The sequence below is a fragment of the Priapulus caudatus genome, unplaced genomic scaffold (genome assembly GCF_000485595.1).
Source record: "Priapulus caudatus unplaced genomic scaffold, Priapulus_caudatus-5.0.1 Scaffold110, whole genome shotgun sequence".
Lineage (NCBI taxonomy): Eukaryota > Metazoa > Priapulida > Priapulimorpha > Priapulimorphida > Priapulidae > Priapulus > Priapulus caudatus.
The window spans coordinates 102,537-121,347 of NW_014577171.1; the positions used below are offsets into that span (position 1 = coordinate 102,537).

An 18,811-nucleotide genomic window follows, 5' to 3' on the forward strand; every position below is an offset into this window, starting at 1 on the left:
AAGCGGTTAAGATTTGTGCCCAACGGTTGACGGACGCACAGACAATCATGCGATTCTACAAGCTGCATCGGACTTCGTAAGCTGAGCTAAAAAGAATGGCATTAATTATTACTATTTGTAATTTCAGAATCAGAATGATTGTAAATTATTGAATTATGAATTATTGTAAATATCACCACATTAATGTAAGACATTTTACTCACATACCTCTGCGCAATCAATCTCAGTTCATTCGTGAGGACATTGGCATCAGATGTGATTCCAGCTACGCTGCATGCCATGTTACTGAAATAGTAACCATACAATAGCATACGTGCCACATAAACAAACATGAACCATCACTTCTACCACTATGTTTTTCTTTATATTATTGCTATATTATTTTACGATAGAAGAAATATAATATATATCTGCTGGTCTCATCTAAAATGTAATTTACCACATTTGACAGATTTAACTCGATAATAGATACACTTTTTGAAAACTAAAAACTGCTTGTGCAGCTCATAGGTTTTGTCTGAAAGCTAACAGATACAAAAACTAAACCTACTCGTGCAGTTTGTAGATTTTGTCTGAGAAGAATCCCTCATCCAGGAGCTTATGAACATTTCGTCTTTCTGCTGCTAGAATCACGCCATCATCAGCTAAAATACCGAGGCAACTTCCAGCATGACCTATAGCTTCCATTGCATATTCAACTTGATACAATCTCCCTGCGATAAAACAGATTGTAAAAACATAAATACATACACTATTATCATAGAGTACATTGTTAGAATTTAAGATGGATGAACGTCGCTTGAAACAAATTGCAATTGAAATATATGCTTTCACCTATCATTTAAAGAAAAGGGAAAAGGCAATCTACATTTCCTTGCTATTTTGATTAACTTACCCTCGGGGGAGAATATTGTGGTTCTTGAATCATAACGTCGAGACTAGAAACAAAAAACAGAATATTAATTTTCTTGTCACAGTCTACCATAATCACTTATACACATGATCTATACAAACACACGTGCGTTACTGTATTCAATTGTTACAGCAGATCGAGACTGGTGGTGAAGATGCAGCTGACAATGAAAATTAAAAAGCCTAATTAAGGTTTTTAGTGAAGTTTTATTGCAAAACATGTATGTTTTCTTGAAATGAAACTGAAATACCTCAAATTGACAAAAATGCAAACAAGTGACCGAATGATTATGATGTTGCAAATACTATTAAAGTTGTAATAGTCTGCTTTGAAAAATTGAGTGTTGTTCCTTTTTGACTAAACATGCTAAATGTGTGATTCAAGTTATCCATCAATATGTTCAAGAACTGATATTTTGTTAGATGAAAAAAAAATCACCTAAAAAATGTCAAAATTAAGAGTATAAATGCAGAGCTAATTTTTATCCCAAAATGCTGGAAATGGCATTTCATGAAGTCTAGATTTCAAATTTTTTCCGCAAGCCAAGGTGTGTGATTTTTCACTCGCCTGCCTTTTTCAAAACACAAGGACTGATGCAGATGGCATTGGAATATCTCACAAAAGTAAACAGGGTTAGGAAAACAGTAAGTAACAGAAAGTAAATAACCAGGATTTATGAAAATTCTATTTACAAAACTGGCTTTATAATCTATACAGTCAATTTAAAAAACCTTGTAGTAGACGATGTATTTTGATATTAAGTGAGGCTGCAATGTACAGGCCATAAAAGTCGTTATAGAATAAGATTAGGATTGGGAATTATATTAACTGGTTATTATGATTAACTGTAAATTGTGGTTGTTAGTTTTCTTCAGTTTTTTTCATGTTTTGTCATGTTTTCTGGGATCATGTAGTGTATGGCTTGTTTTCAGTTTTGTATCTTTAATACCTGATTGCATCATATATTATTGGACTGTGTTGGATTGTTGTACTGTATGTATTAAATTGTAGTGTATTGTATAGCATAAGGTTGTATTGTATTTGCACTCCATTACTATATTATAGTTTATCATATTCATTATTGTATTGATATGGATGTATCATTGTATGTACGTAGAACATGATGTAATAGTAGTACGTAACTAGTATTGTAAATGTATACTATATAGCCTTTATTATAGCCTATAGGTCATACATTCATTGTTTATAATCATACCCATTTAGTAAATTACTAGTACTAGTAGTAACTAGTATGCGTACGAGTATGACATGCAGTTTGTCCTACATCCGCGTTACACGCGAATGTCTACTGCACTGGTGCCCACAGGTCTTAAGAAAGTAGAAGCACAGAAGGATAAAATCCTCAGTGATAATAAAAAGCAAGCGCCGTAGGCGCGCTGCATGCTAGGGGGGTCTGGGGGCATGGCCCCCGTGAAAATTTTTGAATGGTGGACGTCTGACTCTGGAGATGCAATCTGGTGAGTCTTGCGAGAGAGATTTAGGAACAAAATTTTTTAACCCAAAATTTACTGGAAGCACTGTGCTTCCAGTGCTTCTATCTGCGGGCGCCACTGGTCTACTGTGTCTTGACTGAATAATACTAATAACTTTGTTTCCTATTCCGATAATAACCTATTCGCGGGCAGTTTCGTATAATTTACGATGATACGGCAAAAATTGCAAGTGCTGGGGCCGATAGCTGTGTATAACATACGTGCAACAAAAGCAAAGATACCATAACTGTAATAAGTAACTGTCTGGTTTCTAGTCGATAATAAATCACAAAACTATCAAATTACTCTTTTAGTTTGTGTCACAAACAGTTTTAATGTGAGAGAAACCGGTGAAAGAAGAAACTACTCACCATGTTGGTATACGGTAGCGCCCTCAGGTGACAAAACAAGTTACTAGTTTGTTAACAAACAAGTTTATGATTTTGTTGTCATCAGCATTATGTATCTGATACCAATAAATCATGTTAGATTGCAAAATAACATAGATACCTACATTAAGTTTGAAATTAACTAAACTTTATTTATATGTCATTGTAAATCTATTCTCCGATAAGGAAATTAATTTCATGGAAGTCAATGGAATCAGTTTTTTCCTTCCATATATATGTAGGCCTATATGTATATAACACTAGCGTAAAATTCCAGATACTGTTAAAAACTTCCGTAAAATTACATATGAGTTATATTAGGTATTGGGATTTGTTTGATATTCTATAAGATACACTGTATATAAATTATTACATGATAATATGGTGTTATACAAGGCATAATTTACCTATTTTAACAATGTGATTGTTTTGGCTTCTTTCTTGATTGTGAATATGAGAGTATCATATTACAGACGAAAAAGAATGTTATTTTCGCATTAGATTATTTTTTAAACTTGGTTTGATCACTGACGCAACAAGATTGTTCTGCGTGTTTTTGCTTGGACGGGGCTGGATTTACAATAGGTTTCACACTGCCTAATTCCTATTCGAATTAATATGGAGTATGTAACTGGGCAAATGACGGAAGTGTTAAACGGGCTTCGGCAAGCGAACAAATTTTGCGATGGGGAAATACGAACAGAGGACGGTGGAGAATTCCCCATTCACCGAGCTGTTATGGCAGCATGCAGCCCGTATTTCAGAGCGCTCTTCACAAATGTGATATGTGAAACAGAAAATCGTGTTGTCACAATTCCAGATGTGACAGCCGATGTTATGTCTGCAATAATTGACTTCGCATATACAGGTAGGTTAGCGTGCTTGCGCTAAAGCATAACCACGAAACTATATTATTCCTGTTTGTTGCGTATATGTCTCAAGATAGAAATCTCATCAACTTAAACTAGACGGATAAATATGCCCGCATGTGCGCGTGCGATTAAAAGTCTTTATTGTTTTACTGAAGAATGCCATGCATATAAACGAATATTCGTAACAAAATTTTGTAATATTATAGCAAAGTTGTGAATATATACTTTATGCGTGAGATTTTTCCTAAAGCTATATTTACAACTCTTAACTAACCTATGTCACTTTCACAGGCGAGTCAAAGGTAACAGCGGAAAACGTTGAAGAGCTTCTACCAGTTGCAGACCAATTTCACGTGTTAACTCTGGTACAGAAATGCAGCGAATTCTTGAAGGGTCAACTTCGTGTTGAAAATTGTATCGGTATATACAAGTTTGCTCGCCACTTCTTTTGCCCGCATTTAACAATGGTGGCTAAGTTGTTCATTCAAAAAAAATTCGTGGCAGTTGCAACTGAAAGTATTGAATGGCTACAACTGAATGAAGACGAACTGATATCACTGATTGATAGCGACGACATTAACGCAAAGATGGAAGAGAGCGTCTTTGAAGCAATCGCGAGATGGGTCAAGTCCAACCCAGAGACGAGGAGACTTGTCATGCATAAACTATTATCGAACGTCCGCTTTGGTTTACTTCCTAGAATTTATTTTGAAGATGTGATACTCGCAAACACAAACACACAATCTAAAGAGTGCCAAGATTATTTGGGAGCATGTCACAATAGGCTAAAGGAAATAGAGGCGAACAACGGCACGGATGCAGACCAAACTGACGAACTCTTTCGGCCACGTGTTCCACACGATATTCTATTTGCCGTTGGCGGCTGGAGTGCAGGTAGTCCGACGAACTTCATCGAAACGTACGACTGTCGCGCTGACAAATGGTATTTAACCATGGCGACGGACAGGACGCCACGTGCTTATCACGGCACGGCCGTCGTTGACGGAAAACTCTACGTGATCGGAGGTTTCGACGGCACGGACTACTTTAACAGTGTCAGGTGCTTCGATCCCGCCAAGCAGACGTGGACAGAGGTTGCGCCCATGTATACGCAGAGGTGTTACGTGTCCGTGGCAGTGCTGAATGGATTCATCTACGCGCTAGGCGGTTACGACGGCCGAGTCCGTCTCGCCTCTGCGGAGAGATACGATCCGAAACACAACCAATGGACAATCATCCAGTCAATGTCGAGACAACGTAGCGACGCCAGTTGCGCGACTCTCAACGGCAAGGTATACATCGTCGGCGGATTCGACGGGCACGAAGTAACAAACACCGTCGAAGTATTTGATCCGGAGAAAAACCAATGGCAGTTAACGCACAGCATGCTCAGCAGACGTAGCGGAGTGGGCGCCACCACGTTTCAAGGTTTCATCTATAGCATCGGCGGCTTTAATGGCGTTACTAGACTCTGCTCAGGTAAGCAAAACGTGTTTCGCCGCGTCTTGATCATATCGCGGATAATTGATTAATATAAGATTCTAGACGATATTTACGCAATCCTTTCTGATAGATATATAACTAGAATGCTTTAAGCCCGGCGCACACGTGAGTTATTTAGCACGATATGTGTAATGATTGTTCATCGTACCTAATACATAATAATGATAATAGTAATAATAATAATAATTATTATTATTATTATTATAACCATAATAATATAATGTTGTACTGCATGTTTTAATTGTCAATTTTTATCCGCTTTGCAGGCGAGAAATACGATCCTAGAACGGGAGAGTGGTCGGCGATTCCGGATATGTTCAGTCCGAGAAGCAACTTCGGCATCGGCGTCGCCGACAACATGATCTTCGTCGTCGGCGGCTTTAACGGCTCGACGACGGTGCCGTACGTCGAGTGCTTTGACGGCGTCGACTGGTTCGACGCCGTCAGCATGAATCTGAACAGGTCGGCGCTGAATGCGTGCGTCGTTAACAACCTGCCGAACGCACGCGACTACTCGTTCCACGGTCAGGGCATGCAGGCGATCGGTCAGGACGGCGAGAGCTCGACGAACGGCCGAAGCGAAGACGGCTCCAGCCACCAGATGGGCGCTTCCTAACGATCGATGCCCGTGGATGCAGAGATAATCATTCTAGGGATAAACCCGAGAGTTACTAATGCAGGCGACTGGCGTGTGTAAGTGTGTACATGCGGCAGATCGACGCCCTCTTTAGCAGCTCTCCAATCTATAGCTAGCAAAGAGGTCTATTGCCGATATCAGTATATAAACATGTGCGGTAGTACGCCCAACGTGTTTGTGTATATACTAGTATATCTGCTAGATAGTTTCCATTTTCTGGGTTCACCATCGTAAAATGGTAAACTAGTTTCAGGAGCAACGGCAGCCAACGTTTAAGATCAAAGTCAGCTGTTTTGTATCAGCCTATTTATTATATAAACTTGCGTTTATACTGTTGACACGAGTGACGTGAAATCTCTCGATCCAAAGAAGCGATATCGCAAGCGTACACGAAGCTTCGGAAACAACAAAAACAAAACCTCGAAATCTTCGGCAAAGGTTGGAGCGAAAAAAGTCGAAAGACGTGCTCTACATTACGCGCGCGGCCTAGTAGCTAATAATAATCAGCGACGAACGAACGAACGTACGAACTCGCGAGTTATAGGTGCGTGTTTATGGTGCAGTCCGCGTGAGGGTGCCATTGCGGGTTACTCTCGCCTTCATTGTTGCTCTCACATAGCTATTACGGCGACCCTAAGCCGCAGATATGCGGCTTATCAGCACGTCATTCATTATTTAGACATGTGTAATTGTTTCAGTCCTAAATGACGCCCCTGCGTTGCAGGTATAGGGCCCATGTAATCTGTCGTGTAGCGTTACTGTGCTACTGCATTACCGGTGACTCCCGTGGTGACGAATGTGATCGGATTTTGCCACGACATTGCGCTATATTAATATGGTACATATGCTGCTAAACACATATTTTATATTATACATTACGTCCGAGATCGCAACACTACTATGTGTATTGGCCTGTATTTCTTGTTATTTACTATTCGTTCAGTTATCAATTCGTAAGCATCAACAAGGATAATGTAACCGCTCAGTTCTAGTATTATACCGGGACAGTTAACTAGCCTCATCAAGTTTTCACAGTTGCTTTGTCAGGCAGAACATATAAGGCCCACATAATTGAAATAAACAGTCCCGTTGGTGCATATTAGAATCCGACAATAATTCCCCCAAACTATTCCTGATAGTTAAAAGTTCTAAAATGATTATAGAACATCGTGGATGGTTAGCAATGCGCGAGTCTGTATTGTTACTCCTAAATGTCATTGTGAAGACGATATATTATTCTATATACATTATTTTCAACGAACAATAATACTCTTATCACCAAGAGCTATAAGAATACCCTTTATGTATCATTAGCTCTTGTTATCATGAACAGCTGAGCAGCATTCTGAAGGCTGCGGTGGTTCAATTGCTAGCGTGCCTCCCTCTCACTGTGGAGACTGTGAATTCAAACCCCGGCCATGGCAGTGAATCTTCTCGAGGTGCAACAACCTCAACACAAAACGACCTAACCGTGGCTCCCGTGTGGTTCGGATGACCACGTAAATTGGCGCGTGCCTATGTCCCCAGCGATGAGGACGTCTGAAATGAGAATCTGGCGGTGACTACCCTCAGTGTCATTAGACTTAGCGTGGTTATACTGGAGAATCAGAAAAGGTACGAAGTCACCACGGGACAGTATCAGGAGTGACGGACGGAACCTTTGCTAGCAGATGACACGGACTCGATGCAATGACAGGAGTGTCCCGTTCCTATAGTAAGTTAAACCATGCGCAAGGTATAGTTGGGCCTGCATGCGGTGTGGAAAGCAACAGGAAACTACGACACTATGTATCCCCTTGATACATAGCACACATCAGCAATACGCATACACGCCGTACACGCGCGCGCGCACGCACGCGCGCGCGCACGCACGCACGCATGCACGCACGCACGCACGCACGCACGCACGCACGCACGCACGCACGTCGCAATACACCCAGATCACCCACTACACGCACGCACACGCAGATGCGCCCACCCATAACACGCACGCGTGTACATGAGCACACGCAACGAGGCAACCAACACATATACACACACAAAGGGTAACGTACGCGGTTCAAGGATACGGCGATCTTCACAACGTAAGATAGGAACACGCTACTCCTGCATGCCCCCTTCCCATCTCGCGTGCACAGCTGGCGGTAAGTAGACGGACACCTAACGCCACGCGTCCCGCTGCATATCACCCGCCCATCCGCAGAACGCGTGCCAGTCTACGATTAGCGATCCATGAAAGCGAATGGCAGACTGGCTCGTGTAATTGGACGTTCCTTCGTCACATGGGTATAGCGGAAAGGCCTTACGCCCACTGCACGCTACGTTCGCATACATGTAGGCAGCGACAAAGCGCAGACGCCTCACAAAGAACCATCCGTTACAAGGGAGAGCAGAGCGCGACAGACGTAGTGGTGACACTGAGAGTACGAGAGGAGGAACGTCGGACGTCTGCACAGTGTCACCTGACGACGACATCAAGCGACGATCAGGTCGTCGGTCGTGCCGACGCACGCACACACGCTCACGCACGCACACAGCCGGGAGTAGCGTGCCAGTGAACTCGCGTCGCGGGAAGGCAGCACGGGGATCGGTGCGTGCGCTCTCTCGCTCGCTCGCTCTCCGCTCAGCAGCGCTCGCTCGCAGGCAGGCAGGGTCACGGATAGCGCACGACGCGCGAACAAAGAAGGGGCGTGTAGCGGGCACAGCGCACACACGCTCTCTCTCTCGCAGACGCACTCGCTCGTTCCCGCGCTTCTGCCATCCGTATACCTACTACCACTCGCCGCTCGACTCCCGCGCGTGAGAGGACGGCACGTGAAGAGATGGCACACTTCTATCACGACTACGAGACGAATCTAGCCGCCGAATGTCTCCTGGCGATCTCGAATGGCGGAGGTTTGCCGCCCGACTACAGACTGATGGCGACGAAGGAGGCGGTCGGCGCCGACAAGAGCCCGTACGACGCAGCCGCCCACAACAGCTCTCTGTACATGGTCGCTCGCATACTGGCGGATCTCAGCAAGATTAAGCAGGAACCCGTGCCACACGTGCACGAGGAGATCCACGTCTCTCCGATCGACCTCTCGATGCGCTCCCGCCAGAGGAGCGACGACGATGACGATGACGATGACGCCGCTGACGATGGCGCGCTGCAGCCGTGGCGCGATATTAGGGTGGAGGTGAAGTCTTCCCGGGCGCCGCCGAAGAAGCGGAGCCGAAAGCGTCTGCCCGCGACCGACGACGACGCGAAGAAAGCGCACCGGTGTTGCTACGACGGATGCGACAAGGCTTACGGCAAGAGTTCGCACCTGAAGGCACATCAGCGAACGCATACAGGTGTGTATGTGTGTGTGCGTGGGTTCGTGCATGCGTGTGTGTGTGTATATGTGCGTGCGTGCGTGTGTGTGCGTGCATGTGCGCGCGCGCGTGTGTGTGTGTGCGTGTGTGGGTGGGCGTGTGCGTGTCTGTGCGTGTCTCATGGACAAATGCCAGCCAGTATATCATTTTAGATGAATTTTAGCTTGATATGTACATTCATATGTCGTTGATGGGCGTTCGATATCGTGATGCTGTTTCTATAAGGCGTTAATGTGTAGTAATACTAATGTACATGTGGGCGATAAGTGTATGGGTAGACTCCCGCTGCTGCCCTAACCTCGATCCTTTGTGCAGGCGTCCGTCTTGACCCGCGTGCGCACACACCCACCGACAGCGTCATTACTAACCAGGTGGTGACGTCTGTGCACTGCCACTGTGCAGTGCCTGTGCATTGCCACTGTGCAGTGCCTGTGCATTGCCACTATGCAGTGCCTGTGCATTGCCACTGTGCAGTGCGTGCGTGCGTCTGTGTGGTGCGTGTGTGCGTGCGTACGCGCGCGCGTGTGTGTGTGTGTGCGTGCGTGCGTGCGTGTGTACGTACGTGTGTGTGGTGGGCGTGTACGTCAGTACGACGTACGTGTGTGTGGTGGGCGTGTACGTCAGTACGATCTACGTGTGTGTGGTGGCGTTTTCGTGTGTACTCGTGTATGTGTATGAAGATGGGGGGCGGGGTTGCGCAACGCGCTCGCGTAGCGGGTATTTCCAAGGATTTCGTCAGCACGTGTGAAAGCGTGTGCGCCGTAGTGCGTAGTTCTCGCTGTTATCTCTGCCGCGCGCACCCCCTCCGATATATAAATAGCCGATGACTAATTTATCGATCGGCGATGGTGACGATGTACTGGGTGGCATTTCTCTCCTGCTTACCGTGTCAGCCCGTCGCGTGGGTGGCTACCGGTTAGTTAGCCAGCTGTGGGCGTACGCACTCTCTCCAGTAAGTAAACGGCCACGATGTTGTCTTCCCGTGTCTTTTTTTATCATCATATAGCGCTCATATAGCGCGCGAATCACCGTAGATACGTGACGTGTGGTGTAGTGCGTATATACTGCATCCGGGGGGTGTTCCTAAGAGGCATGACCTTTGTATCTACGTGTTTGCTATGCACTCTATTCGGATAAGCTTACCAAACTCTCTAAAATAACGGTAAAACGACAGTTGTGCTGTATATGTATTATGTAAGTATGTATGTATAATGTATATGTATGTATGTATGTATATATCTATTATTACGTAGCACAGTCAGGAAGATATTGGCACTAGTAACCCTTGTATGTGCACATCATGCAGGGAGTGCTCCATCATGCGGCAACGCGATCGAACGATGACGTCACAATGGTCGACGTGGCCGCTCAGCACGCCCTCTCGTGAAACAATGACCGGAGACATGCGGGGGGGGGGAGCGGAGGGCGAGGCGAGGGGGAGGGAGCGAAGGGGGAAGGGGAGGGGAGAGTAATTTTCGCTTGGCAACAGTCGCCGCTTTTTTTTCTCCGCCGCGAATAGTCAGTCGTCTCTCTTTTTCTCTCTCTCGCGCGCGTATTGCGCGGGCTGCACGCGTCACGGCGTCTGTGCGAGGGGCCGCGTACCCTGGCGGTAGTGAACAGCGCCGACCGATCTGTGGGCCCGTTATCACCTGTATGCAAATGAGGCGCGAGCGCCGACGCGCCCGGCACGCGCCCTGGTGTTCACGCATGACTAGGCGAACGCGGTAGACAAATGTAACGGCTGGCCGTCTTATACGGTGAGGCTGGTGGTGTGGGGGTGGGGGTGTGGGTCTGCTGTACAGTGCGGGGTTTGAGTCTATTGATCACTAGCGATGCTAGGCTGACGGCCCACACAATGGCCACACCTGTCTCTCCGAGGCCGGGGCCTGCCACCGCTAGCATGCCTGCTGCAACACGCCGAAGCTTCTCAGCTGCTGGAGTGGCGGCTCGGCATGTGCTTTGTCTGGTTCTTGAACCGCGCCGTGGATGCTGCGCTGCTTGCTGCTCACGCGGTGGGTGCCGCTGCTGCTGCTACTTACTCGGTGTACCGCAGTACCGAGCGGTCCGTAGGCCTTGGACGTGTCAGGCTCAGCTAGTGGAACCCGGTGGGCGGTAGTGCTGCTGCTGCTGGCTTTTCTGCTGGCTGCCTGCTAACTCGCTACTTACTGTTACGCATAGCTGCTGCTGCTAGTTGGTGGTGGGTGAGCGGTGGCGGTAGTTGCTGTTGCTGCTACTGTGGTGGTGCTGCTGGCTAACTGTTCGCTACTGCGTGGCTGCTACTGCGTGTTGGTGGTGTGCTGCTGCTACTCGCCCTAGCTACTGTTTACGTCTACTGCTGCGCTAGTGGTTGGTCGGTGGTGGTGATGGTGGGTGGCGGTGGCGGTAAGTGGCGCATGCTGTACTACTGCTACTGGCTACAACTGTTACGGAGCCCCTACTGCTGTTGCTCAGTGTCGGTGGTTGGGCGGGTAGTGCGGCTGCTGTTGCTCGCCTCGGCTAATGCTCCTAGACTGAGCTACAGGAGCAACTGAAGGGCGTCTTTAATAGTGCTTGTACCGGGTCGGCCTCCGTGTGTTGATGTTGCGTACGAGCGTGGCCGCGCCGCTGCACTGGCACCTGCTTGCCTGCATGTTTCCGGTGTTAGCCTATAGCTCATATATATCATTTCCCCGGTGCAGAAGCGGTTGCTTTGTGACGGGCCTTAACGCGGCGTCATCAGTGCCTTTGGGCCGTCAGCGTCGGCATGTCCCAGTCGTGTCGGCCGGTGGGTGTCGCGTGCGTCAGCGAGCGCCCGAGCCGCGCCTCCCTCGCCTCTGGCGTCTGCGTCCGCCGTCCTGCCTCCCGCGGACGCCGGCACGCTTGTCCCCGCCCATCCACGATGCGTGGCTGTATGTATATAATCTTGATATATAGCTCGAATGTTTGCACAGGCGGCATGTCACTCGCGCACGCTGCATGCGCGTGTATCTATAACGGTTGGAGTTCAGGACGAACGGGATATCTCGAACTGTGTCAATGGTGGGTGGCGGGGTAGGGACTCTGGTCCAGGAGGCGGGCGTCATCATGATCGTACTTGTACGCCATGTCGAGTCGGGGCGAGACTGTCCGATTTTCTTCGCAGTAGAGGTGTTTAGCGAAGATAAGATTGGCCTGAGGGCAGCCAGTAGTAGGCAGGAAGCTAATGAACTCGAATTCCTTAGTGCGAGCCCAGAAATCTTCCCCTGCGCTCCGCTCAGTAAGACACGACAAGAAAATAAAACATCTAAAGAAAACGTTCGCCTATCAAATAGCGCGCATATGTGCTCTAAGCTTACCCCGCGTACAAATTTTGTAGCCGCAAAAGTAGTTTCCAAGCAAACTTATGTGTATATTATTTAATATTTAGCAAACCGTTCTGGATTGCTAGTGAGTGTGAGACGGCATAAAGTGAACGATAAGGGTCCGGCGCCAATTATTAAGTGTCTGGTACCGTAACATGTTTGTTAAGGACCGCCCGTTAAATAGAAGTGTTTTACTCTACTTATACTAGTAGAAACACTTGACTCGTGACTTTCTTCTCGATACAATTTTATTGCCCCAAGACACATGTACTCAGACATAGGAAGATCGAATCAAAGATGTCAATACGGATTTAGAGAATATAGAACTCGTGGCGATTTTTTTCAAAAACTGCATCCATAACGATCAACAATCCTTTGTTCGATCCCGTACCGTTGACACCCAACAATCCACACATAAGCAGTTTTTTTTCGATCGCATCGAACTAATCAGCAATGTTTCTTGGGCAAAATTGATCAGAGTGTATCTCATCGACATTTTTGTTGGCAGTCCGCTGTAGCCCAATCGACCTTCTTTCGACTGACAAGTGAACGACCGTGTTATTTTCGATCCTATAACTACATTGATGAGCTTATATCTTTAATATACCTAGCGGCCTATAGTGGATCAAGGGCTAATAATACCTATATGGTTATGAGTAGCCTTGATAGGTATCTAGAAGTAGATAATAGACCTCATTATCTACTTGCTGATAGTATATATATATGGGGGTAATTTCTGAATAAGGCACCTTTTTGATTTTTTGTTGATGTCCACGACCGGCCTCGCCATGTTTTTTATTAACTGACTTCCAGAAGCATTATATCCATTAAAAATGTAGATTGGGGATAGGCTTTCCGCGACTTGGGAAATAAACTATTCGAGCCATCTTTATTGGCAGGCACGGTTGTTATTGAGTTCTTAGCCAGAAAAATTATGCGTTCTTTTGGGCTACATTTGAGAATGTCGGCGAGTCTATGTCGCATATTAAGATTCCAGTTTCTTCGAAGTTTCGTACATGAAGACACTCCTATAACAATTGATGCTTATTTAAAAGTTAGTCGGAGGTACAATCATCCATGGAGCCAACAAACAAAAAAAATTCTGATACACTAGTTTCTAGAAAAAACAAATGAAAATATACAGGTTCCGGGCAAATCCACTCCACTCCCATAACGACCAATCGAAATGTTCGGCCCTATTGAAGGGAAGTAGAGACTAAGACATGTAGCCCTCATGTAAAAGTCAGTTTGTGTAACCGCCCATATATGTCATGTGGATCTCAGTGTTGGACACTGTCACTCACAGTTTCGTGTGATTTTCTACATCTTATTCATAAAATCGGCGTGGCTATACCGTTCTAAACTCGACACTCCATAACGTTCATTATAATATTCAATCGGCAACCATGGAAGAACTGTTCAAAGTATTGTCTATGACATGCCTACTGCTGGGGCAGGGCCCTCGAGACATAATATGACAAAGATATTTCCAAATTCTATCTCGCTGGCTGAGTGCTGAAGGTCATGTTTTGTTGTAGAAAATTTCACTCCGTAAGCTACTCCACATCCTAGTTGACGCTCTAACTGTATACGGAAGTTGGTGAGTATGTGCTTAAGAATGTCAAATTATTTGTTACAATAGTGAATTGGTCAGCGGCCCTCGGCTCTTTAGGGTCTTTATTACTTTAATATAGGATTACTAAAACAAAGTTGAATCAACATATTTGTAGCTATAGAATTCATTTCACTGGGAATGGAAATTGTTTAGTATGATGCTTCGTGTACGGAGGTTGAAAATTTGAGTATACCCTACTAAATATTTCCAACTGTTGTTTACAATTATGATGTCAGCAAGCCCCTGCTGCTCTTTAGTCTCGTCGTGCATTAATTACTCGTTAGAATCGCATGAAGGCAGACGCCTGCTGAAGAGAGCAAACTTCACCGGGTTTTTTCAGCAGCAAATGTCAACTGAGCCTTGGTAACAAAAAATTTCAATTCCGTAAATTTACCATTTCAACTCCGTAAACCAGTCAGTTTTGTCCGAATTCTAAAAAAATAAATGCTACCAAATCTAAAATCGAAAAATGACCTTCTCCAAAAAAAGACGAACCTGGATATTAAATAGGTCAATGTGTCTGTCCATTTTTAAAACTGTCATTTTTTATGTTATGGATCATCGAATCGGAAGAATCATTTTCTTTTGGAAAACGATTACGGGAGTGGAAAAGGGCCTAGAGACACCCTGGAGATTAAATGTTGCCCGTCACCATTAACAAATGGACGAATTAAGGCGATGCTCAAATTCGGCTGTTGTACTCGTCTAAGTCCTAGTCTAACCTCTGATAAAAATGTAGAGGTGTTGGGGCTTGCATATTTTTTTTCTTGAAAATAATTCAGCGCAACTTGGTTGCCGCTTATTGAGCAAGAATTACCCATATAAATAATGGAATATTTGTTTCTAGGATCCGTCACTAATCGAGGGCGTTTTGTGTGTTGGTTGTTGTTTACAGGCGAGCCGCCGTTCCTCCTGTGCACGTGGGAGGCAATGCTGAAACGAGATTCGCTCGGCTCGGACGAGCCTAGCGCGCCACTTACCGGCAGCACAGGGCGGATAAAGCGATTCCGCCTGCCGCCTCTATGGCGAGAAGGCGCTTACATTGGCGCAGCGACGCGACCTGATGAAACACCCGCGGACGCCGACATCCGCATTCGGGCCGCCGACATGATCGTGTCGGCCCGTCGCGTCGGAGCGCCGATCCGAGAAGCCGGAGATCTGGTCAGCGACTACCCACGGCTCGTCGGAAATGCGGAATTAGCTGCCGTCGCCGCTGTCGCCACGAGTTGCTGTAGATGGCAGGCGTAAGCGGAGGCGGCAGCGGGCAGCGGGGGTAAGCCCGCCAACACGTGGGCCAGTTCTGGCGCAAATGTTGCTGTTCTGGTGAGGAGATATGAATGAATTGAGGAGAGAGAGAGAGAGAGAGGAAGAGACAGAGATGAGAAGAGAGAGAGAGAGAGGAGGAGAGAGAGAGAGAGAGAGAGAGAGCGAGAGAGAGAGAAGAGGGAGGGGTAGACAGAAGGGAGTAAAGAGAGAATAAGAGAGTGAGAGAGAGAGAGAGGGATATATATATAGAGAGAGAGAGAGGGAGGGCGGTGAAAGAGGTGAGAGAGAGCGAGAGAGGCAGGAAGTGTGGTTGGGGTAGTGTGTGAGAGAAATACAGATCGGGTATATGGGAACGTGGTTGTATATATTAACGAAATATCGTCATTTGTTCAGTCAATCATAAACATGGTATGTAATTATCAAGATATTACTTGTATATTTAAGCCTCGCACTCAAAAGGTCGTAGCGCCGTATGAACAGCTAGTTACCGGCTGTGGAAAAAATATTTTCTTAACACATTTCTTTAGTCATGCAGGGTTAATGTTCGAAGCAGCACTGGATAACCGTAGAAAAACTCTGATATTATGGTGTTTTCGTCAACATATAACGTCTATAAATAAACAAATATTATGTGCGCGTCATGCAATAAAGTACTTTTTGTCATTTTGAGGTTAAGCACGGAGCAATATCTGTGTTATTGCAAACGGGAAAGTGCTGACTATATATATATCGATAGGTTAGTCGCCGTTCACATGGTGATATCAGCACCGATTAATTGTACTCAATGAGTATGTAGTAGTGAACGCGAGAAGCACACTATATTTACGTATATATAAGTATACTCGGTTCGAACTATGATAATTCGTGTTTTCAAATGAGAAAAATAACGAGCGACGTTCTGTTGCGTGAACAAAAGTTGGTGACGTAATAATTGTCGACGAATCAAACGCTCTAGTTCGCGATTTCGACGGTCGGTGTCGTGACTTAATTGTTATTTCGGTATAGGCCAACGACACCAGTTTGCGATAAGTTTTCATTTATATTAACAAGCAATGTTAGTTGGTCACGGACTTCCCGCCGTGCATTCTCGTTTCCTGTTTCGTGTAATTCGCCGACTGTAATCGTATGCGTCGGGACGTAGTCGCGGTTACCAAGGCAACGAGTCTTCATTAGACGCAGCGGGGTGGCATATCTGTAGTGGCTTCATGTACCGCAGGTGCCAACGATGATTAGTGGCTAAGACGGGTATTTTGGGGAATAGGAGCGGCGGATAGGGAAGGGAAGGGTTACGGTGGGCGGTCGATAGAAGCACGGGGTTGGGGCGCGTGCACGATACGTGTGCTGACTGATCAGCGGATGTGATTTTATTGAGCTGTGACCGTAGAGAGATTGAGCGAGGGTAGGGCGAGATGGGTGGGCTGTGCTTGCATGTTTGTTGCCAACATTCCTGGACGGAAATTGATGGCCCATGTTACAGCTTTGAACTCGCGTAAAACACGCACGCCACGCACACGCACACAGTGGTGGTGGTGGTAGTGCTGCTGTTGCTCCTGCTAATGCTTCTACTACTACAGCAGCTGAGCCGTCTTATGCTTGACCGTGCCTTTGTTTGCTACGCGTGCCGCGCCGTGCACTGCCTGCTTGCCTGCATGTTCCGGTTTACCTATAGCTCATATATACATTTCCCGGTGCGAAGCGGGTTCTTTGTGACGCCTTAACGCGGCGTCATCGTGCCTTTGCCGTCAGCTCGCATCCCAGCGTGTCGGCGGTGGGTGTGCGTGCGTCACGCCGCCGCTCCCCCTGCCGTCTGCCGTCCCCTCCTCCTCCCCGCCGCACGCTTGTCCCCGCCATCCACGATGCTGGCTGTATGTATATAATCTTGATATAGTCGATGTTTGCACAGGCGGGCATGTCACTCGCGCACGCGCGCGCGTGTATCTATAGGTAGTTCAGAGAACGGGGATATCTCGACTGTGTATGGTGGGTGGGGGGTAGACTCTGGTCCAGGAGCGGCGTATCAGTGATCGTACTTTGTACGCAGAGTCGCAGACTGTCGATTTTTTCCATTAGAGGTGTTTACGAGATAAGATTGCCTGAGGGTCAGCACTCAGCAGTAGTAGCAGGAAGCTAATGAACTCATTCCTTAGTGCGAGCCCAGAATCTCCCCTGCGTCTCCTCAGTAGACACAGAAAAATAAAATCTAAAGAAAACCTTGCCCTATCAATAGGGGCCATTGTGCTCTACTTACCCCGTACAATTTTAGCCAAAGTATTTCAACTCTTATTGTGTATTTATTTAATATTTAACCGTTCTGTTGCTGTGAGTGTGAGACGGCCATGTGGAAGATAGGTCCGCGCCAATTTATTGTGTCTGTACCTAACATGTTTTACCGTTAAATAAAGTTTTTACTTACTTATACTAGTAAAACACCTACTCGTGACTTTCTTCTCGATACATTTTATTGCCGTGTTAATAGGAAGATCGAATCAAAGATTCATACGGATTACGGATATAAACTCGTGCGATTTTTTTCTCAATCCATAACCGATCAACAATCTTTTTCGATCCGTACCCAATCCACAATTTTTTTCGATCCATAACTAATCAGCAATGTTTTGGCAAAATTATAGATTTATCTTATCGACCTTTTTTTGGACCTGTACCCAATCGACCTTTCTTCGACTGACAAGTGAACGACCGTTTATTTTCGACCTATAACTAATTGATAGCTATATCCTTTATATATACCTAGGCCTATAGTATCAAGGGCTAATAATACCTATAGGTAATAGGTAGCTCTTGATAGTATCAGAAGTAGATAATAGACCTCATTATCTACTTCTGATAGTATATATAAATAATGAATATTTTTCTCGATCCGTAACTAATCGAGCGTTTTGTTGTTGTTTGTTGTTTACAGGCGAGCGGCCGTTCCTCTGCACGTGGGAGCAATGCGTGAAGAGATTCGCTCGCTCGGACGAGCTAGCGCGCCACTACCGCACGCACACGGGCGAAAAGCGATTCGCCTGCCCTCTATGCGAGAAGCGCTTCATGCGCAGCGACCACCTGATGAAACACGCGCGCCGACATCCGCAATTTCGGCCCGACATGATCGTGTCGGCCCGTCGCGTCGGACGGCCGATCCGGAAAGCCGGATCTGTCAGCGACTACCACGGCTCGTCGGACTCGAATTCTCTGCCGTCGCCGCTGTCGCACGAGTTGCTGTAGATAGCGGCGTAAGCGAGGCGGCAGCGGCAGCGGGGGTAGCCCGCCAACACGTGCAGTTCTGGCCAAATGTTTGCTGTTCTGTGGAGGAGATATTGAATGAATGAGAGAGAGAGAGAGAGAACCAGAGAGAGGCAGAGAGAAGAAGATGAGGGCAGAGAGCGATGAATGAGAAGAGAATTGAAAAGGAGTTAGAGAGAGAGAGTTAGGAGAGGAGAAGA

At 46.2% G+C, this 18,811-nt stretch overlaps 2 protein-coding genes and 1 pseudogene across 2 annotated transcripts in view; 2 read left to right on the plus strand and 1 right to left on the minus strand.

Moving 5' to 3' along the window:
- LOC106805342 (proteasome subunit alpha type-4-like) overlaps positions 1–2,801 on the minus strand; it is an 11,113-nt gene extending 8,312 nt beyond the window's left edge. Inside the window, exons 1-4 of the mRNA XM_014806895.1 lie at positions 2,778–2,801; positions 896–938; positions 551–713; positions 208–285 (exon numbers count right to left, since the gene is read on the minus strand). Of these exons, the coding sequence (XP_014662381.1) occupies positions 208–285; positions 551–713; positions 896–938; positions 2,778–2,780 (287 nt within the window). The 5' untranslated portion in view covers positions 2,781–2,801. The remainder of the gene's footprint in view (positions 1–207; positions 286–550; positions 714–895; positions 939–2,777) is intronic.
- A 1,141-nt stretch (positions 2,802–3,942) lies between these two features.
- LOC106805329 lies at positions 3,943–6,713 on the plus strand (annotated as a pseudogene).
- Positions 6,714–8,073: 1,360 nt separating this feature from the next.
- On the plus strand, positions 8,074–18,747 carry LOC106805341 (Krueppel-like factor 9). The gene is made up of 2 exons (XM_014806894.1): positions 8,074–9,143; positions 18,286–18,747. The coding sequence occupies exons 1-2, from the start codon at positions 8,630–8,632 to the stop codon at positions 18,591–18,593; spliced, it is 822 nt and encodes a 273-aa protein (XP_014662380.1). The 5' UTR covers positions 8,074–8,629; the 3' UTR covers positions 18,594–18,747.
- Positions 18,748–18,811: the final 64 nt, after the last annotated feature.

Bases quoted from the DNA above. Each gene is read 5' to 3' on its own strand.
- LOC106805341 (XM_014806894.1), top strand. From the start codon at position 8,630: ATGGCACACTTCTATCACGACTACGAGACGAATCTAGCCGCCGAATGT. The intron at 9,144-18,285 runs GTGTGTATGTGT...TGTTGTTTACAG, and splicing joins ACATCAGCGAACGCATACAG to GCGAGCGGCCGTTCCTCTGC.